The sequence below is a fragment of the Prenolepis imparis genome, unplaced genomic scaffold, assembly GCF_030444845.1.
Source record: "Prenolepis imparis isolate NDT839.2.m4 unplaced genomic scaffold, iyPreImpa1.0 SCAF_11, whole genome shotgun sequence".
Lineage (NCBI taxonomy): Eukaryota > Metazoa > Arthropoda > Insecta > Hymenoptera > Formicidae > Prenolepis > Prenolepis imparis.
Genome location: NW_028141169.1, coordinates 2,301,201 through 2,324,660, shown reverse-complemented (window position 1 = coordinate 2,324,660; position 23,460 = coordinate 2,301,201). Strand labels below are relative to the sequence as shown.

Genomic DNA, 23,460 nt, shown 5'->3' with positions numbered 1-23,460 from the left:
TTTTGACAAAAATCTTCTAAATTCGACTATAATTTTTGACAATTATCAACTGATTTCTGTGAAAAAATATTAATCGCAGATAAGACATTATAACATATAATTTACAACATTATATTATTATTTTAATTTTTACCTACTAATAACCTATTATTATTTTAAAATTTAATTAGCAAATTAACGTTTTATTAATATTATTTGACAAATATCAGCTGATTAAAAAGTTAATTTGCTAATTAATTATTAAAATAAGAATATGCTATAAAAATAAAAATAATATGTTTTAAATAATATGTTATAAATCCTTAAACTCGATTAATATTTTTGAGTTATCGGCTGATTTTCTGTCAAAAAATATTATTCGCAGTTAAGGCATTATAACATATTATTTACAATATATTACTATTTTAATTTTTATAACCTATTATTATTTTAAAAATAATAATAGGTTATAAAATTAGCAAATTAATTTTTTAATCAGCTGATTTCTGTCAAGAAATATTAATAAAGCGTTAATTTGCTAATTAAATTTTAAAATAATAATTTGTTACAAAAATTAAAATAATATGTTTTAAATAAAAAATATATTATAATTCTTTAAACTTGATTAAAATTTTTGCAGTTATCAGCTGATTTCTGTATCATTCTATTCAAGATAAAATTATGGAACATTGCGCGCGTAGCGCGCGCCTGTGTTCTAGTTCTTTTTTATAAAAGGCATATTAAGTTGATTCTCGCAAGTTTTTTTGCGATGTTGATTCGCTACTTCGATTTGCGTTATGCGTTATATTTAAAGCATCGAAAGACTGTTATCGCGAGGGTTAGCAGTTTGGCAGTTTGGCAGTTTGTCCAAAATAAAATAAAATAAAAATAATATGTTTTAACACGGAGAGAATTTTCTCTTAGAATTTACCCTGAAAATCATGGTAATTATGGAACAATATGGTATGGAAAGAATTTTATGAGAATTTCTCTGATTAATATTTATCACAATAAAAATAATAATACCTATCACAATAAAATATAAAACATGTTTGATTAATTTTACTAAACTGCATGGTAAAATTACTCAAACATGTTTTATATTTTAACGTGTAGATATTATTATGTTTATTGTGATAAATATTAATCAGAGAAATTTTCATAAAATTCTTTCCATATCATATTGTCCCACGATTACCATGATTTTCAGGGTAAATTCTAAGAGAAAATTCTCTCTGTGAAATAATATGTTTTAGGCCCGATTGCATCAACGTTATTTTGGCTTTAAGCGGGACTTAAATATGCGTCTATCTTTATTTTTTTTCTAAATAAATGAAGACAAACACATATTTGAGTCTCGCTTAAAACTAAAATAACGTTGGTTCAATCAGCCCTTAATACTTTTAATTTGATTAAAATTTTTGACAGTTATCAGCTGATTTTTGTCAAAAAATATTAATCGCGGAGAAAGTATATATTATATAAGTATATTATTTACAACATATTATTATAATTAAAATAATAATATTTTGTAAGTAATAAAATATGTTATAATACTTTATCCGCGATTAATATTTTTTAACAGAAATCAACTGATAATTGTAAAAAATATTAATCGAGTTTAAAGTATATACATATATTATAACATAGTATTATAACATATTATTTAAAACGTAATATTATTTTATTTAATTTTATTTTGGACAAACTGTCAAACTGTTAACTTTCGCGATGACTGCTCGATGCTAATACGAATATAACGCACAACGCGAATCTTGACAGTCAATGAGCATCGCGGAAAAGCGGCAACAATAAACTTCGATAGATGCGAGTATCGATTTTACATATTTTTTTTAGAAAAGGAAAGGATTATTTTTCAATTATGTCATTTATTATATTTCTCAAATATGTCTCCGTGTGTATATGTATATACATATATATATAGCACAGTAAGTCTATATATTATAATATAAATGATTATAAACGTGACAAGTCTAAAGATACGCTTGGTGTTAAAAAAAAATTAAAAACAACAATTAAAATCTCTTTTTATAAAATTGTGATACTATGTTACCGTTAAAAGTAAATTCCTCATTTGGAACTGCAGATATAAATAATTGTTTTATAAGTCAATGTTTTTTTGAGCCATCCGAACTAGCATTATGATTATGTACTTAAATAATACTTTTTCTCGTCTCAAGATCGTTGTCGTTCTATCTTCTTTGAGAGAAAGAAAGAACGTGAATCTGTTTATCTTCTAGGAACTGTTCCATAAATCTTTCCGGCGGCTTGTCTTGACAAGAGCGAGACAAGAATGGGAGCGAAATAGAGTGAAATTTTATGAAGCCGGCTATTTTGGTTTTCACATTAGATAAAGTTTAAAATTCGCCCGCACTTGAGAAGCGGCGGAGATAACTTGCGATTTAATAAAGCGAAAATATAATCGTAACGAGGAAACAACGTCCGTATTTCAGTTCACTATAATAAACACGAAATGTGTTAAATAGATATTGATCAGTTTGACAATATAATGTAATACGCCAATAAAACGATAATTACATATAATCTTATTTATATACACTTGATAAATAAATTCTCGTCTGTAAAAAAAATTCATTTAATTCTGATTTCAGATGAAATTTGGTGTATCTTGATCGAAGAACGAACGTCAGCACGCGGAGCACGGGAAATTAAATCGGATTTTCGGGAAATTTGTTATCGTTTGGTGTGCGCGGTCCCGATTCCCAATAAAATGCGAATTAGCATGCGACGGAGGATGACCGCGGGTGTGCGCGTAACACGACGGAGGGACGAAGGAAGAGGGAGCAGAGGGTGCCAGCCGGTGTCGGAGGGGTCGCGAAAGCGCGCCAGTCGTCGGCAGTCGACGGCGAGACTTCGCCCGCGTAGCTTCTACATTTGTTCCTCTCTCACCCTCATCCATTTGTCTGTCTATCTGTGGCTTCTCATCCCTGTGAAATTTCCGTTGCAATCGACGCGTGGAGTTGAATTTCGCTCTCTTCGTACGAACGTTTCTGCGAGATATTCGCAGACGAGTGAGAAGAGACCACGTGACAGTCGCGTAAAAGACGCGGGACCATCGTCGCGAAACAATCGAGAGTGACATCTGCGGACGCGAATCTTCGCTTCTTCGTGGGACGAGATCGTTTGATGTAGAGCCGAGGAGCTATGACGAGGACGACACGCCGATTTCTACTGTTGCTGTTGCAGATGCTGATAGGCGGTGAGTGATTTTTTACATGTTACTTTTGCCTGGAGAACGCGCGCAAATATTTGCGTAATTACTGAAAAACAATCGCTACGCTTTTAATATTTAATATTTAATGCGTGACAAGTCGCATAACAAGTTTGCAATTAAACCAATTTTATCAGATATCAAAGATTTATAATTTTTCCTGCGAGGCAATTTTAAGAAAGCAGGCGTGAACAAATACAACAAAAGATAAGTCAACAGGAAATGTATAATTAGTAAGATAGATCTCATTATTGCAATTCGATTTATTACACAACGAGCATTAAACAATAAATCGCCGTTAAATAATACATACATATGTCTCTTTAAATGCAGTATCGACATTGCGAATACATAATAGTATATATTTGCAAATAAAATATTTAACTTCTGAATGTTTTGTTCGTACAAATTGAAAATTAACAATAAATTTACAAACTATATAATAAAAGAAAAAAAGAGATACAGGAAGAGAGCTTATATGTAACATATTTTAACACGACAAAACATCGCGGCAAAGTTGAAAAAAAAATTTAATTGATAAATTAAATTTGACGAAATATAAATTGGCTGTATTATAATTCAAGAATGTATAAATGTCGCGAACGTGATCCTTATACGTGCGATCATTTGTTCTTTGCTCGCTGTGCTTACATTCTGATGCAATGGTGTCTCCGAGGCCGCGCGACTTGTTGAGCCACCACCTACCTCTCTTTCCTCGGCGGAGAGTAAGCGAGGCGTGCACCGAATTCGTGCGTGACAAAATAGATTTTTCGAAGCAGAACGCTCGTGACGAAAGTAGATTGATTTTCTTGCTCTCGTGAACGTATCAGCGTTTTCTCAATCAGACTGAGTGGTTGCCGTGGACGTCGCGACGCTTGCCGCCGCGCACACGTGCTTTTAAGAAGTGCAATGCCGCCTTTACGAAAAGTCGTTCGAGCAAAACACGTCGGTTCCATACATATATCGCGTCCCTGATTCAATGGACCGACGATGTTGTCGTGCGAGATCGAGAAAGCATTTGGAATATTAAAGAGTGTTTATACGCCACACTTTCTTGAATCTATTCTCTCTGACGTGATTTTTTTTTATACGGAAAATTGAAATTATTCACGTCAAAGCTTTAAATTTAGAAAAATATAAAATTTGAATTTTTTTAAATAAAAATCTATGCAATGTGTAAGGAAAATAGATAGCAGAATGAAAAACAAAATTAGTACATTGACACATTAGTACATTATATATTAGACGTTTAAATATTTGTTATTTTTTTCTGCATGGATTTTTATGGTCAGTTTAATATTTTTGACAATTTTGGATATTATTAGTGTCGATTTTTAATTCGTTCTCGTATCTTGAGTATATATTTTTTAAATTCCATGGCATGATTTTTAAATTAGTTTTTTCTGAAGATCTATAGTCGAAATAATTTAGCTTGATCACGAGATTCATCGCGAAGAATGCATTTGCGCTTATAAAAGGTGAGCGTGCAATTTCTGAATATTTCGCCCCCGCGTCTCATTTCGATGTCGAATTATGAAATATCCAGAGAGAGAAAAAGAAAGCACGTTCGAGCTCGTCGTCCTTTTACTTTTACGCATTCTTGAAGAAGACACGTTTCTAATGTTTCTCATCCGTCGCGAACAGACATTTATTCATCTTCCGGCACACGCCTCAAAGCATTTCAGTTTTTCGTTTGCGAAACAAGATGTGACGTTCACCCGAGTGTCCATCTCGCGGTGCATCGCACGCGCAAAAGCAGTTGAAACAAAACGTGAAAAAAAAGCCACTGTTAACCCAGTTTCTTAGCTATCAATCATCACACGATGTTCCGCGGCAGACCAAGCGCTGATAGAATTTCTGATAAAAATTGAAAAAAGATAGTTATCTCTCCCCTACATCAAATATTAAATACTCTCAAAAAATTTTGCAAATATTCAATTTATATAAAATTGATACTTTTTTTTAGCAAAAACTTTGTTTTTGCATTATTTCTTCTTTCTTTTAACGTTTAATATATATTGAATACAATAACTGAACCTGAAAAGACTGAAATTAAAATTTTTCAAGTAAAGATTACTTGAAATTATCTTAAATATCAGATAATTATATTCTCTCTCGGCGTTTATTTATATTTTAAGAGATTAAGCCTCTCTCTCTTAGATTTTTATATACAATTTCCATATTTTCGAAGCACTTTTTATAATTGATGTTAAAAAATAGCCACCATATTTTTTACTTTGTTTGTACCTATAATAAGGAATGTGTAAATAGAGAGGAACAGACGAAAATCAAATATTAAATATTATTAGCCAAATTGATATTACACATGATGAATGAAATGCTGTTGACAGTACACGCGAAATCATCATTGTGTTGTGTTCTTCTCTTTTATTATTTTTTTTTTCCGAAACGCTATTGTTATTTCAATTTTGATTTTGCCCTGTAACAAAGTTATTATTTTGTTATATTTGCCCTCAAGAAATGTATTTTTATATTAAAACCGTACTATTATTATAAATTCGACAACTTGTGTTATTTTACAAAGCACGCTATATCTGAGCGAATTAAAAAAAAAAGCGAATACACGCGCGGAATATCCGTATGACATATCGATATATAAGCGCAACATAGTAAAAAAACATTGTATGGGAAATAAAAACAGTTCGGATAAAGTTGGAAAAATTGAAGGCGCAGCGAGAGGAAACGCGTGAGAGACGCAAGTCGTAAAACCGCCCCGCGAAACAGGGGTGAGACGTTTGCGAGATCGAGTTCGGTCCGTCAAGCCGAGCGCAAGATATGCGTTTCGCGAAATAGAGATGTGCGAGCGTTAGTAACGGCGGGGTATAAGAATCGCGAAAATGCGTCGGGATCGATCCTCTTAATTCTCTCGGCCGCCGACGTCGGATCGCGTTTTCCGCATGGACGCGCCCCAAATCGCGCCAGCACTTTTCTCTCTTAGAAGTGCGAAATTATTCAATAGCCGTCGTATATATATATTATATATACGGCTTTCTCTCTGAAATGCCGCGTTCGTTGATCCGCGCAAAAATACACCGTGGAAGAACAACCTCGAAAAGCATCACACACGAAACATACGCGAAACATGCGGCTCGCGATCGGACCCGGGTCTCTGCTGTCGCAATCAGCGCGCGCGAGCGGAATAAAAGGGTCGAAGAGCCGTTGTGTGAAACGTTCCTCTGACGAAAAAAAAAAAAATATATGTGGGTGACCTGATTTCTCCCCGTTATCAATCAGCGGTATTCGGTACAGGAACCAAGTAAAGCAGGTAGAAAGTTTCCCCGATAGCGAATCGCGCGTGCGCCGCATATTTCGCGGCTTGTGAGAAATATTTCCCGAAAGCGCGCGACGATGAATTTTTTTTCTTTTTTCTTTTTTTTCGGAAAAGCTGAAAGTGCATTTTTCGCTCGTCCGTCTGTCTCTCGAAAAGTTACAATCGCGGATCACTTCGCGTGTATGTGTATCTCTCGCAAAATATCGTTAGGCTGTATGCGAGACGTGAGTAGTATGTCGCGAATAAAAACTATTAAAAAAAAATAGTAATTTACACGAGAACGCGTAAAAGGGCAATTCGCCCGGTTGCTTCTCGTAAAATGCGCGATGTAAAGTCGATTGTGTACGTACATATGTATGTACATATGTATGTGTGAGGATTTCGATAAAATATTCGTATTAAAATAATACTTGCATCCACGATTTGTGCTCTATGCCGATAGGAAATTGCATCACGTATGCCGGAACGCATCTTTGCTTATCAAATCGTAGCTTCCGCCGGTAGGGCTCGATTCATATTGTCTGTGGTTCGCAATTTGTCGATCTTTTACAATCACTGACTATGATGTAACGATCGATAACGGAAACATCGATGGAATTTTATCTTCTTTTTTTTATTCATAACATTACGATAAATCGCATTGCTGCAATTTGTGCGCGATGCCTCACAAAGAATAAAGTAATAGTTCAGGATTATTTTTAATAAAGGATAGGTGATATTTTAGATAGATTGATATTAGATGAGATGATATATTAATAGACAATTAATGAAATATATGTCATTAGCTAATTAGAGTTAACATTATAGTTATTTAATACGAGGATACCGAATTATTATTTTTTCCAAATTAATATCGAATTCCTAAAATACAAAGAAACCAAATTAAATTATAATCTTTATAAATACTTATAATAAATCTTAATAAAGTTTTTATTTAGAACAATCATATATTAGATATTTTTACTTGTATCTTTTATTGGATAAACTTTTTATCAAAACTTTTATACATATAATGTAACATAATTTTTATAATATAAATCTACTCATGCAGAAAATAACGCGTGAAGAACGTGTAATGTATAAAATAAAGCGATATTTTTTCGCGGGATTTAATAAAGAGCCGATAATGTGCATTTAATATTCATCATTGTCGAAAAAATATCCATCAACATTCGTGACACGTTTGAGAGAGGTGGATAGCAGAGAGAAAGAGAGAGAGAGAGAGAGGATTTGCGAATTGCGAGAGATTTCCGAGAGGATGGCGCGACATCGATGGTTTTCTGATTGACGAGCAGGCGCTGCGCGCATATCAAAAACAGTATTAATTAGCCGTCGAATCGCCGTTGATTTTCGACAAAGCGCCGACGCGGTTATAACGCGGCTATTCGTCGAACGGCTGTGTTTATCAATTAGCCACGGTGCACATGGTTGCATCCGGGTTATGCGCATGCATGCGGACAAAAAGTCGGCGAACGGGCCAATCGCGTTAATATCGCGATTATCGATCGCGGCGTGGACTGCCATTCCTAATTTTGCCCGCCGAGTTATGATTCGCAAAATTTCTCCCTTCTTCATTATTTAGCATTTTATAGATTATTGTGTATCGCAAATATGTATCGTATACAATGGATGATATTAAATCATTATATTAAACCATTGGCCAGTATCTTACAATGGTAATTATAAGGAAAAAGTAGCAGTACAGAAGATCTTTGCGTTTAATTGCCATCGAGTGGTGCACTTCGCGGCTTAGAACGATTGTATTTAACGATCGGATTTCTTTCTCGAAAGCGAGGACTCCTCGAGAGATTCGTACTTGATATTTCCAACAGAGAGAGAGAGAGAGAGAGAGAGAGAGAGAGAAAAAGAGGAAGATCTTCTCCGAAGAAATAGCGATCAGCTATTCCCACCTCGAGGAGCCGCTGAATATGCATGAAACAATCGCGTATCTCATGCAATTAGCCGAGGCAAATTTTTCTTTTTTTCTTTATTTCTCTGTCTGTTATTTTTTTTTTTTTTTCCTTTTTGTGCTCCACGTCGTTTCAAAAATTCTTTCTCTCTCATATCCGTTTTCTCTTTCTCTCTTCTCTCTCTGTCTCTCCTTCTCTCGTTCAGCTCGTTTCTGTCCTCCGGCAACGAACGGTAGAAAACTTGCTCTAATCAGAGTGCATTTGTGATTTCCGCAGGCAAGCGCCACCGATGCAAATTGCATTTTGAATAACGCTGACACCGTGGACGCGGCCCAGTTCGTCGACCGATAAACGCGAACTCCTACACCCTCTGCCACTCCCGACATCATCCCCACGAGTTCTCTATCGCTTCATCCTTTCACTCTTCTGTTTCTTTCTCTCTTTCCCTTTTTCTCCCTCCCTTTCTCTCTCTCGCTCGTCGCTTTTCCCATCGCTGCGAAGGTGTACATACGACATACTCGCGTTTTTTTCCATCACGCGGGCGGCTTTTGTAACGCTTTTAGTTACACCGCCGGATTTACTCGCAGCTGACGGGATTATCTCTTTAATTCTCTACACGCGCGCCGCAAAACTGACGCGTGCTGATAAATCGCCATTAGAAGAGAATTGTCGGAGCGGTTTTTATCACAAGTTTGCCATTGTAACACGAGATTAAGAATTTATGCGCATCAATCATCCATTTGCCTAGACAGATTAAATTCTAATTTTTCTACGACATATATAATATGTGAAAGAAATTAATGATGATCGTAGATTTGTCAAAAATATTGCACGTGTTGCGAGAATAATACAAAATGTATGGATTGTTACATGCAAACACAAGGATACTTGCGTAAAATCGCGTCACGGTTAATCTCGTAAATTTGACTGAACGTTTGATGTTAGCTGTCAAGTCGCTTTTGCGATTATCCCGGCAGTTCCCTGACGTCATATCCATATTCTAATAAACCTGCTCTAACTACGCCTAACCGAGCTGCCAGCTTGAATAATATCGTATTCAACTGAGCTATCTTCCTCAGTCACTTTTAATGAAGTGCGCCGAGAATTAAACCGGCAGAGTTTTTCATCTTCTCTACTTTGATATAAAAATGACATGCTCGCGCATATTTCACGTGTACATACATAGTGTATAATTATCGCAGTACATACATATATATTTCACATAATTTTGATTGCTAGAGAATTTGAAATAAAAATAAAAAACGGATCTTTTGAAATAATAACTTGAACTTTAAGTTTCAACATTTGCAATCGCCAATTATCTCCGTCTATAGCGAAGTGCACAATCGTTGGGGACCACAATATTTAGTAATAATAATCCGTGTTCCGCAACTTATTCAATTTTATTCATTATAATCCCGTAGCTGTGTCGTAGCGATGCAAAATATTCCTCTTACTTACAGCGTCGCCGTAGAAATGCCAATAGTTGACAAAAGAAATATTTGAACATCCGCGCGGTTCTCCCTCTCAGAAGTCTCGTAATTGTGCGCTTTGAAGTTCTTGACAAACACACCTTTGCGACGCGAAGCGGCTTCGCGTCAAATCGCGTTTTAAACGTAGCAGCGAGCGAGAAACTTGGTCCAGATGCAACGAGAGTCCGAGCTTTCAACCGGGACGGGGAAAAGTTCGCGGGGCGATCGCAAAAGCACATTTCGTTGACTCCGCAAACATTTTCCCTGGCGCGCGGACGTGTTTTTGTATTTTTCTCTGACAACCCTTCCTTTTTCGCGTCGAGAAAAGAGCACTTTGCGGCTCGTCGCTGTTTCTGTGTTCTCAGGAAACATTCATCCGCAGCTACGTTCTATCATCTTGTGTCTTCAATTAGTTATTTTTGCGCTTGGACGCTAAAACGTTACGACACGTCAAATTCGCGTTTTTAAAAGATAGAACCGAAATTGTGTAAATCAATAAAATTTCATAAATTGAATTTTTATTTTTATCGATAAAACTTAATATGCTACGTCATCAATTGGTTAGCGTGATATTTCAGCCTACGATGTTGGACAATCTGCTAAAAGAACATTTACTATATATTAATATTTGTATATAATAATATATTAATTTTTTCTACAAATATTAGAAAATCCAACGAAAATCATATGCTGAGGAAAAATTAATTTTTCTTGTCGGAAAAATTTACTGACTGTTAATTAAATTATGACACATATATTTATATTCATGTAATTTCGCGCGATAAAATATTATTTATTGTTTCCTTTAGGAACAAATTATTATATTAGAAACTGCGAAGTTTTGAAAAATATTTCGTATCGCGAGAAAGATTCTCGAAATCGTAAATTTTTCGATATGAGACGGGAAGGGAAAAGGGGTTGAATCCCGGATATTAATGCAGTAGCAGACGGTCCATTGCCAATTGGAATACTACATTATCGATTTTGTCGACGACGATATTCCAGCTTCTAACATTATCCGATGTTGTCGAGTCATTTGTTGGAAATAACGTCTATCTCGGTATACGCGAGCATAAAGCGCGTCAACTTTTACGGTTCGAGCTTAGATGAAATTAAATGAATTATATTATTTCCTATAGAAGAAAATTGCATCTCTGGCAATTTAGCAGGAATTCTTCTAAGTTATTAAAATGGCATCTCTTAGCGAGAGTAATCTTAAAGAACGGAATGTGCGTTATACCTTTTTTTACATTGGTTCATGATACATGTCTGTCTTCAGTGAAATTATATGTATAATATTAATTCTCAGTGCTTTGCATTTCATATCGCTATATGTACACAAGAATGTAATATTACGGTTAAAAACAGAAGTGTAATGTAGCATACTTTTTTGAGCATTGCAATTTAGTTGGCCTGAAAGTATTAAAAAATATGTTAACGCTTTGTAAGTTTCATTAGAGAGTTAATAATTGTTGTAAAATAGAATGATAATAGTTTATTCTGTAGAGAAATCTGTGGATTTCGCTCGCATAAAGGATATTAAATGATTCAAAATTCAAAATTATAACAATAATTCGTATGCATGAAATTCTATGTGATATTGTTCCATTGTTTATGTTGAAATAATTAAATCATTCTCTTATTTAGATTAATTCCCATTAATTTCGTAGTCTTTTCAAGCGTTTTTTGTTCGACTGACATTTATAGAACTCAACGTGCACGCCGTATACTTATTGTTATTATAGTTTTACACGCATTTAGACGCGTAACAAGGCGTATACGAAGTATATCGTTTGTACGTGACCTGCCCCTTGTTAACGAACATTAGCCCGATCTCGGGTACGAGATATAGGTCAAAATTGACTCATACTGTGGGTGCGAAAGGGCGGAGTCCGAGATTTGGGGTCGCGACTGCGGCGCAGGATTTAACGCACCTCCCTTGTCCCTCCAACTGTTTTAAGCGAGTTAGCGCTCGAGAACTTTTGATGGACGCGGGGAAACATGCGGGGGCAGCGATTATCGCGATTAAATGTTTCTACGAGGTGCAGACATACGCACACACGTATTTGTGTATGCACACATAGTTGCATATGCGACGTCACATGGGTTTGTCAGCACAAACGAATTTTCGGAAACTTTGATTTTACGCTCCGAGTCACGAAACTGCCAAATAAATTCCGACACGAAACTTGCTTCCGAAATTCTCTCTCTCTCTCTCATCTCTATATATATCTCTTTTGTGTGCCACTTGTTGGCACTTCTCTCGTGGCATGCGCAGATTATTAGGTTTCTTCCGGGTGACGATAGAATTCGATATTTGTCTCGGATTCGGTCGAGTGCAATCTCACGTGGAAATACATTTGTCGCAATAGCAGGTACGTGTTTTATTTGTCGCAAAATAGCAGCAATCGTGGGTGTTTCGTGTCTAAGATCTTCCAGAAGTTTCTTTGTAGATACGCTTGGCTTTACCTCTATAAGTGACTTTAATCTTATTTTAATTTGAGAAAGAATTGACTTGTAAATGTCATTTTTAATTCAAACTTTAACAGAGGCGATTAAAACCATCTCTCGAAGTTAAATCGCTGTTGTTATCTTTGCGACAGCGATTTATAAATCGTGCAAAATGGGGAGGGAGGCAATTAATAATAATCATGTAGATATAAGATATCAAATTATAACGAACAGACGGTGTCATCGAAAGATCCAATTACAAATTGCAGCTAGTTTATAATAAAAGTTTATCTTCTTTATTATAACTAATTTGAATTAGAAAATAAAAACAAAAAATTTAGCTTTACAGAAATATTTGGTACATTACATGCATAAAGAATAAATAATTTTATTTATGTTATACTTTTGTTATTCCTTAAAATTCATGTAAATTTAAAAGTTTAGAAGAGCTGAGAATATTTAAAAAACAATTTTTTTTCTTTTTTTTTATGAAAATTTAAAGATCTTTGCCTTTTTAATTTATCTTTTCATTTCTTCTCGCGTGATAAAGAAAAAGAACTATTGTCGAATACAAAAACCGTATGTCTACGCGCCGCTTGTAGATATTTTCTTTTGCAAATATCTCCAGAGGTGTGACGAGATTCTATTGTTAGTCGGCGACCTATCATCGATTCAGGTTAAAGGTGCGCATCGGATCGTAGTCAAGGCACACATAGACATTCCGGTGCGGCGGTGCGAAAGAGGAAACCCAAGTGCGACTCGTCGCACGACGTGTCAGCTGTGTTGCTGGAAAGACTCCCGGTGGATTCGAAACGGGATTCAATTTCCCGAAAGGCGATCCTCGTTCCCGTCGAGTCTCGCAACTCTCGCGCTATCGGCTCGACGGGTGAGGAAACTGAGAATGTAACTCTAAGAGAATGCGGAGAGTGGGATGCTCAGCAAACAGGCGACTGAAAGAATAATAAGGATGCGAGAGAGAGAGTACGATAGAACGCGATGTAGAACCGGAAGTTCGTCCTGAATCCACGAATCGCAATGCGAGACCGCGCCTCGGCCGGCGCCGGAAGTCTTTTAGAAGTTTGATTAAACTTCGACCGCGCGCGACGCGTGCTTGTGAAACATTGGTCGTTCCAGATTGTAGAAACCCGAGGACAGATAAAAGGCTGCGTACAACGAGATGGGACTTGAATTTTCTAAGTCGAATAATGGCAATGGCTTAATTTATTAAAGGTGAAAGAAAAAAAGCGAGGGCGATATATATTTTTTTTAGAAAAGGAAAGACTGTATATGAATTATATATGGTCTTTTTTTTCTTTAAAAAAAATATCGCTCTCGTTTTCCTTTATCTTTTATCTTTAATAAATTAAAACATTGCCATCATTCGAATTTCAAAATTCAAGTTCCATTTTGTTGTATGCAGCCTTTTGTCTATATTTTTATTTTATATAGAGAATAAATATATATTTGTATGTATTATGTAAGAACGCGCATATGTAATAACTAATAACATCTTATAAAATAGTGACGTAAAACTCATCATGACATAAAAAAACGCTGCGAAAGGATCGAAGAAAGTTTTCATTCTTTTATATTTGTTATATCGTTTTGCGCGCGGACGTATCTTCAATCGTTTCTAAAATTTCTTTATTATGCAAATAGTTAGGCGCGTACCCCGTGATTTTCCCTTACGAGTAAAGTTCTTACGGTAAAATTCTTTCTCCATTACATTCACGTATTATGCCATTAAATGGACCGTGATGCGACTCGATGCTTCCGGGTGAAATGTCTACATTTAATCGAAATCTTCGGCCCTCTTCTATAGTGAAAGAAGAATCTATCAGAGATAAGGCCAAACGACGACATAAAGATGAGACCGAGAGACTTCGAGAATATAGGAATGGAATTCTAATAAGTTGCGAAACAGCTCGCAATGTTAACCGAGTTTAATGGGAAAACACGGAAGAAAAGGATAGTCCGTAGTTTCTCAAGTATCTCTCTGTTCAAGTTTCCCGTGAGAACGTTCGCACGATATTGGATGTTATCCCAGATGCGCGAACTCCAGGATCAAATACGACAAATGGGAAAAGTTAAGATTAACGAGCCGAATGAAAATGTTCTCTATATAAAATAAAAATATTACGCCGGAGTAGGACATAAGAACGTAAAGGACGGGATGGAACTTTTTCATATCAACTTCGTCTTATCTGTTGCGATTTACAATGAACAAGATGAGAGACTCCCGTTTCATAATCCAATTTTAATTTAAATTAAGAATAATATAATTCAGATTAATAATTCGACCTTCATGTTCATTGCTAGTGTAAGATAATCAGAGTTAAGGCAGAGTAAACCAAACTTTTAGATTTGAAAATTCTAGAGGTGATAAGAAAATTAAATAACATAAAATGTACACATCGAATTATTTTAATTTTTCTAAAATGCATTAAAATATTGGTTCAAAAGCAATTTTTTTACTTATCTCTGTAGTATTTCACGTTTATTACGACGTCGTTATTTTTCCGAAGCAAATTTGAATTACTTTACACATCGTTATCTTTGTATCCCTCACGTTTTATCGCGTAATTTTGCGTTACGGGCGATGTTCCTGCATACGTAGCAGGGAAAGCGTTGGGGGATATGAATTTTCGAGGTTAAATCCGAGAATCTCTGGAATACCCGCGTGAGTGTATCTAAAAATCTAGGAAACGAGAATGAGCAAGGGAAGCAACCGTCGAGGAAGTATCTGGAATTTAAATGTGAGGTATAAAGCGAAATGAGTTTTACATGAGGCGATGAAGTCCCCGCTGATGAAATGGACACTCTTCCGCCACAACTAGAGAAACGTCCTGCTTAAGGCAAAATATTTCAAGAGCGAAAGAATGAAAAAAAAACCGTGTTTATCAGCCGACATAGAAAATAACGCGATAACGTCGATATCAAGTATTATTTATATCATTATATTGTATTGCACAACATGTGCGGTACTTCTACTACATTTTATTTTTTCATTATGTTATGATATTACACATACCACGTTTTTACGTGTAAACTGTGTCGGGCAATATGATTTTTTTTTCTCTGTTTTGTTGCGCGTCTCAAAGAAATTTTTAATAACGCGAATGGAAGATAAACTCTTATTGCTTGTTCAAAGAAAAATCTGAAAATCCGGAGTTTTCAGTCGCTCGAAAGGTCGCCTTAACACGCCAACGCCGGTGATTTAAAAGTCAAGCATAAAGCCGAATGAGCCTTCTATCCAAGCCAGTGACGTCGTTCTTGATATAATGGACACTTTCTGACAGTACTAAACGGGAATAGTAGCTCCGCGGAAACGAGAAATTTAAAGTACGAGGATACTCATCTACTTGTATCCCAGGCACGAGCAATATGGTAGTGTTTGATGAAATAACCGACGCAGGTCTACCCTTAATGCATCTTACCAGGGAGAGGTGAATTATTTCGCGAATCTGATCAACGGGCAGAAAAGCGAGAAAAGCGTCGTAATATATAATTGAGATTCGCAGTTTTTTTATCGCAATGTAGGAAATTCAAGACGCGAAGTTTACACGTTACACTCAAAGAAAAAACTTTATAGAAAGATTTCGCTTAGAGAATGATGTAAACACAGTCTCTCTCGTTTGCACATTTTAATCGAGATAGTAGAAAATTTAAATATACGCGAGCGGCGGATTTATATTTTTCTTCCTCTGATATATTAGTTTATTTGAGAATAACCAACTTGAAATTTGAAGACACGACAATTTTCGAAGAGTGAACAGAAAACAGTATACGATTTAAACTGAACGATTTGAAATTCCGACGTAAAGCGGAATGACTTTTACGCAGAGAGAAGTCTAGCGTGGTTCTGCTCTTTGCTAGCACCTGTTGGCATACAAATCTCATAAACTAGATTTTCCGTTCGCAAACAAGTGGGAGCACTTAAGTAATTGGTACATTCTTCTCCGGCGAGAGAGTTTCTGCGGAACAACCGCATCTTTTATTTTCAGCCCTCGTTTGTCCTGAATTCGTTAAGATTTCTCATTCGTAAAAATTTATTGCCGCGGGGCTGCTCTTACTCAGAATATCGAGTTGAGAAAAGAACACGGACTCTCGTTTGGCAGCGTTGCTCTGGGCGTACTCTGAAATACTTAAAGTACATTTCTAACTCGGTATCATTTCTTGCTCACTTGTCATCCTTGTCTTGCCGACTTATTCTTGAGAGAAAAATTTATGAAAAATACAATATACTGCAAGATATACATGCGAAATGAAATACAGTTTCGGAGCAATGAGAAATGCAAATGTTGAAAAATTGCAAATCCTAAATTTATCATGAAAAATATGAGAGAAATATAATAGAATTTATCGCGAAAAGATTTTTCTTGTGTGGAATACACGCAAAATACACGCAGGAAATAATTATAATAATAAACCACGAGAGAATTATATGAACATAATTTAAGTCTTAAAAATTTTTAAAACGCTTTTTTTTTTAAAAAGAGAGAGAGATTATTTTTATGTATAATATATTTCATAAAATGTGTGTGTGTGTGTGTGTTGCCGAATTTATCATTATATATTCTTTTCCGACATTAATTATGGGATATATATATGTATACATATATAATCTGCATCAAGGGAGGTGCATTTCGCTGTCGCCTTCTACGCGTTAATTGCACGTAAATCGTAAATGAATTTATTTTTCGTAGATCGAGTAGTGGATGCTTTTAATATCGCGTGATTTGAATTAGAGATCGCGCGGAATTGATATTCCTTTCCGCAAATGATTTGTGCGGCGCGTTTGATCCCGCGATCGGGGGGGTAGAAAATATTGACGAAGCGTCTCCATGTTAATTGAATCGCCGAGTTAAACGTTTTGCGGACAGTTTGCATGTTTGTGCACGAGAGTGTATCGAATTATTCCCGTTTGTTCCGGAGTGAATACGCCGCGACTCGCGAAAGCGAAAATATTGTATCTCGGTTATATACCGGTTATGAGTCAAGCTCAAGGGCGGGATTTATCGCAAAACCCTTGTAAACGTCAGTCCTGTGACATACCATTGCAACGAAATATCTGACGACTCTCAGCAATACAAAGCTACTTGATACATCCTAGTGTTCTGCGCGAATACGATTTCTGGATTAAAAGCGACGCGGTATTTGCTTTCGATATTTATTCACGTATCTCTTTGTTAATATGCTTTATTGCATTGCATTGCATATGATATAAATTAAATAAAAAATTGTTTTGCGCGTTGTATTTTTTTCTCTGAGAAATAATAATTTCTTTGCTTCAAGAAAAACATTAAAGATTATTCCATGTATAATCCGATGTTTCTATCAAAGAAAGTATAAAAAAACATTAACAAAAGCTGAAAATTGCCTTAACAATTTAAATCGCATTTTTTGTGTCTACATTCTTAGGATTTATTGGTGATCTAATTCTTTTTTTTTAATTACTGCATGTACATTATTTTATCATGTATATATCATGTCATGTCATCTTCTGGCATATTGTATTATGCGTTTTCGTATATAGCGCAACGCCAATATATATAATAAAATATGGATTTGATAAATGGCTAGAAAAGCTATCATTGAACGTAAATTTTCAAAAACAATAATCGTGAATTAAATGACGGGATACTTTGACTTATACTGAAACTTTTCTATCTTCGCGTGAATGATATTTAAAGCGAAATAAGCACGAAACACGGCTCAAGTTGCGCGACATTATTTTCATTTTTATTTAAAATTTCAAAGTATGTTACAGTCTTCGTGTACCCGTAAAACGTAGCCTTGTAATCCAACTTTAAATGCATTCGCAAGTCCAATTCACGGTGAACTGCAACCAAAGTTTCAAACTGTTTCCGTGCTATGTGCTATCGGTTACAATAGCTCAGTGAGAATCATTGGGAAGTAGGATGAATCTGATCTCTGACAACGTACTTGCACGTAAAGATATAATGCAATTTCAAATGGCAATGTTCTCCCGTGAAATACGACGGAAAATTATAGACGACCCCGCATATGTCGCTTTTATGATTCTATGTCGGCGAGCAGACATTTCGGAATGGAACGACTTCTTTCGGAATGTCGCATCTTAATCGCTATGATAAAAATTACATGTACTTTAGAGAAACGATATTGTTATAAAAATAGTTCGTAAGTCAGACATTTTAAATGGCAAAAAAAAAAAAGAAAACGATACGATATTAATATTTGGAATATCGCAAATGTTGCACACGCTTTGCGTGTCGCCGAACATTGACAATTTCAGGGAAGCGCATTCGCGTGTTTACGCGACCGTCGGCACGTTTTCCGACGTGTTTTTCGAGACGGCTTGCTGTTTTCGATGCAAATCGTTCCTGGTTACACAAGGGTGCGCAGCTCCGTAATCCCTCCGACGCGGAAATTCAAATTATGTATCTCGCGGAATGGAAATTTGCCGGTCGCATAAGAATGCGGCACTAATGTAGCAGAATAGAAAGTGAGACAGAGAGTCGATTCTTCTCGTGACGATATATCCGTTGGCTGCCAACATCGGCCTGTTAAATAAACGGTTATCGTATGTCGATTTCGTTCTACAATTCCCATGGATATACGGACGAAAGTAATAAAGTTGGAATAGCGACGTATCGGATGGCGTAGTAACTTTTGTCATGAATCTATTAAACGCTTTTTCTTATTCTTGAGTCCATAACTAAGTACAAACTGCGACATCGTGTCGCCGCGGCTTTGCAGTTTTATGGCTTTTATTATATGCATATCACAATACACAAATTTAAGATATATAATAACGATAGTGTAACATTTTTACGTACAAAAGTAGATTGAAATTGGAGAGTAAACCTTTTTCTCTAAAACTTGATTCGGAAAAACTGAAAAATTGAGAATACATGCTCAATTAAAATACCAAATATCTAGGTTCAATTTTTTTTATTTACTTTGAAACGTATTAACTTATCTTGCAATTGACAGGTTCAAAAAATTAAGATGAAATTATAAAATTATTTATAAAATGACATATCGCGTGTACAAGTCGGGTAAGAAGAAAATAATCTCGTACGTAAAGGGCTTTTTCGATGTATGTACACGAACAATTGTCTATCCATTCATCTCTATTCAATGCACTAGAAAGACTGTATTCGTTCCGGCTTTTGTTATTCGTCGCGCTGCGGTTTTCGAACAAGCAAGAGAATATATGGAATGCATAAATCTATTTAGCCGCTGAACTCACTATGTTGACATTTACACTACATACAATGCGCGGTGTAAACCGATGTTTGCCGTACGAACGGTCAATTGATTTAATGCTGCCAAGATACACGTGTGCGTTTTTATTGTTACGACATTGTTTGTCGTGGAATAAAAAACGTAAATGTGTCTTTATTTTATTGTAAATTTTTTTTGCAATATTGTTGTAAAAATTGTAAAAATGCTTTTACTTTGATTTGCTCTGCTCCGCATAATAATAATAATAATAATAAAATATAACAACGAATATAATATAATAATATAGTATAATAATAAATAGATATATAAGAGAGAATAGCCACGGGGAAAATGTGCAGACCGCGGATACAATTACGCTGAAGATTACGAGTTATCACTTATTTCTTTGTCTATTTTAGCACGCGATGCTCCGAGCTGGCGCAAGCACGACGCAAAGATGTCTCGAGCATGTAAATTCGCGATTAAGGACGTTATTCTTCATCAGAACTTTAAATTACTTCCGCCGCGTTCACGGAATTTCCAAGACGTTAAAAAAAAATAATAATAAAAAAGGATGGCGAGACTCTTGTTTCATCGGGTCTAACAGCCGCGCGTCGCGGAAAAGAGAACTGGCTCCTCCTTTCTTCGTATTACTTTGTACCCGGCTTGTACACGCTTGCGTACGGCTATATTCTCCCCTCGATTTTTCGAACCGAGGGAATTTCAAACAGTCCCATTAGAGTGAGGCCGATTTATAATTCCGTATGCGCCTCGGAATTATTAATGCGAAAACTTTTCTGAAAATCGAGTCTCTAGCGTCCTAGAAACCGAAGGTAGGAAGGAAGGAAGGAAGGAAGGTGAATTTTCTGAGCAACGTCTCCTTCATGTTAACACATGGCTCTCGATCCCGCTATACTTGCTTTAACACTTACTGGCCTGGTTACACACGAGTTACAGACTTGATATGTAGTGTATTTAGCGAATAAATGGAAAACTCGACTCTTTAAAATCACTTTGATCTCTTTGAAAAATTTTTACACTTTGGGTGGGACAGTTGTGATATTTTTTATCACGAGAAAGAAATATTTTTTAGCAGATTAGCTTTTTTTTACGTCACGCCTTTTTTCTTCTTTTTCGAAGTCGCTAATCATGCGTAATGAAACGTTAAAAAAAAAACAAAGAAGAATCAGATATAGTGTTTTAAAGTAAACTTTTGCGTCTCATCGTTAATCTACCGCAAAAAGCCGGCGAAACTTCTGTAATAGATCACATTAACGAACTCCGGTTCGGGCAGCGCAACTTTATTTCACGGAGATCATAATTCTCTCTCGCGAGTAGAAAAAGTGTGTAAGGGCGAGAAACGGCGAGAGAGAATAGAAACATTAGTGCACGGAATTCCTCGACTTTGTCAGAAGGAGACTTTCGCGAAACGGCGCAGTCCGTTTCCTTTCAACCGATTCTCGTAAAGAACCCGCCGCGCTGTGTCATTGAATTTCGGAGCGAGATGGAGAAAGTTCATCGCGATGCATTGGCTGAGTACATGTTACTTACACAGATACACAGAGCTTCTTGCACGCGCGCTCTGGTGCATTTTCCGGTACGTTAAACTTCCGTAAGGGAGAGGAGAGAGATACCTCGCCTCTTCTCGCGATCGAAAATAATTAAATTCGCACACGTTCTCCCCGTGTAGACCCATGTTGCGCCGCGAAACGAAAAATAAACACCAGAGCCTGTCTATTATTCGGAAAATACCGTCGACCATTCGACTGGCGGCGACGCTTAGAAAAAGTAATGCATAGAAAATGAGATAAATTTGCAATGCATTGTGCGAAATTTTGCCGCGCGAGATGCAATGAAACATTCATGCTCTCTTCTTCTGCGTAGGAACGTAGGCCGACGGGGTATTATGCGTGGAAAAAATCGCGTACGTCGGTTTAAAAAAAAAAATAGTGCGTCGCGTCGCTTCTTCTGACGCGTGACGCGTTTGATTTACAACGACGCGACTTGTGATTTATATGGTGTACCCCGTCGTTAATAAGCGTTAATTCCGCGAAGAAATTAAAGAATAGGAAATACCAGCGACGAGCTAAAATATTGACGGAATCGTCATTTACATATGGATTTTCATCGTGAAATATACCGTGTCGGAAAGTTCCGACACGGACCGTTCGGTATAACTTTTTTAAAAGTCTTAAAAGGAGAGACAGAAGAGAGAGAACGCGCTTCCGGAGTCTCGGCGCAGCCTTACTTTTCCATCTAATAGTAGACTTAATATTATTAATGAATCATATTACACTTCAATACTTCATTCGTTCGTTTAATTTAATAGCAGATTTCAAGTTGAATAGAAGAAAGATTGTATATAGTATATAGTATAACGAAAATTCTTGATTTCCATTAGTAGAAAAGATTCAACGCGATCTCTTTCGGAATAAAATATTTTTCCTCCACGTTTATTTGATTCGCGTGATAAGACGAAATCAAGATCTATACCGCGTGTCAAAGATGACTCCATCATATTTCCATTTGTACGATTTATAGAGTTCACGAATCTTCTCGGAATAAAATATATCTTTACTAGTTTTCTTAATTAAAATTATAAGTAAAATGATATATAGAGTGTTTGTACATAATTAATATAACTTTGACATATTTTAAATCTATTAGTTTAAATCTATTGCAATTTATGCGCAGCTGTACATGCACGTATCTCTATAATACCATCTTTCTTTTACCGAATTATTTCAATTCAAACAAAGTAATACCGTAATGAATGGCAAGAAAGAGCCCTAAAATCGCCGCATGAAAGACGAAATTTTTGCCTTAAGAAAGCCGAAGAAAGATTTAGCCTGAATCGCTCGAACAAGAGAAGGAAAAATGTTTCACGGGGAACGTACAATTGATCCGATTACAATCCGTATAGCCTCCGAAACGGCCGAGTCGATAATCGAAGAAACCGCCGGGACTGGCCGCGGCTAGATATCCCTCCGTAACAATGGCGTGATTAATTCGTCGCTAATTGGCTGGCGTTGCGATCGGAGTCGCCGTCGACGTTGTCACATAAAAGCGCGCCTCTTTATCGTCCGACATCCGTGAATCGTAACGTTCGTACAAAAGGGATGAAAATTGTGATGGCATGCATTTTCCATTCTTTCCCGCTGATCCGCCATGCACGCTCAACCCTTCCCCCCACGTTTTACCCTCGTCGCAACGAATTTGCGCGACCGATTCCTCTCATTCCTCCGGCTTCTGTATGCCGCCGAATCAACAATTTATGCTCGCGTGCGTCTGCGCGTGCGTATATGCGACGATAAATGCCACATAATCCGACTGCCCGTGATTGCTATGTGACACGGGCCGGTGATGCAGCGTGCATCCGTCACGCGGGGAGACCTGCGAGTCCTGTCATTCGGTATTCGAGCAGTTCGCATACCAGTCCGGACCGGGTGGTCGAACCAGATGGAGGTCATTCTACGCCCCTTGCGTTGATTCTTTTTTTTTATTTTCGCGTTTTTCCGCTCTCTTCTCTTTCATCCTCCACTGTTTACCTTCCCGAACGCTGCCGGACTTCTCCCTCTTCACCTACCCCTCCGGGCCTCGCCGGAATTTACTCGCGCGCTTTTCGCGTTTCCTCGCGAGTTTTTAATTCTCGCCAGAGGCTTTTAAACGGATTAAAAGCACGGTCCGCGAGCTAATTAGCATAATAGTTATTTAATAAGACGGTACGATGCACATGAACGGTTTCGGAGAGATGCGGCTTTCGCCTCGTTCATTGAGGCATATAATATGAGAAAAATTAATCTACTAATTTTCATCAAATATTGCGAGCATTATATAGGAATAATGCGCGAGTAAAAACGATGAAATTAATAATGATTATTTTGCATTGTG

General features: G+C 36.6%; 1 protein-coding gene across 5 annotated transcripts in view; it reads left to right on the top strand.

The window, feature by feature from the left end:
* LOC145942525 (kin of IRRE-like protein 3) overlaps positions 1-23,460 on the top strand; it is a 166,811-nt gene that overhangs the window by 6,769 nt on the left and 136,582 nt on the right. For all 5 annotated transcript variants that reach the window (XM_083049343.1, XM_083049342.1, XM_083049339.1 and 2 more), the window contains exon 2: positions 2,613-3,220. In XM_083049343.1, the coding sequence (XP_082905469.1) occupies positions 3,166-3,220 (55 nt within the window). In that variant the 5' untranslated portion in view covers positions 2,613-3,165. The remainder of the gene's footprint in view (positions 1-2,612; positions 3,221-23,460) is intronic.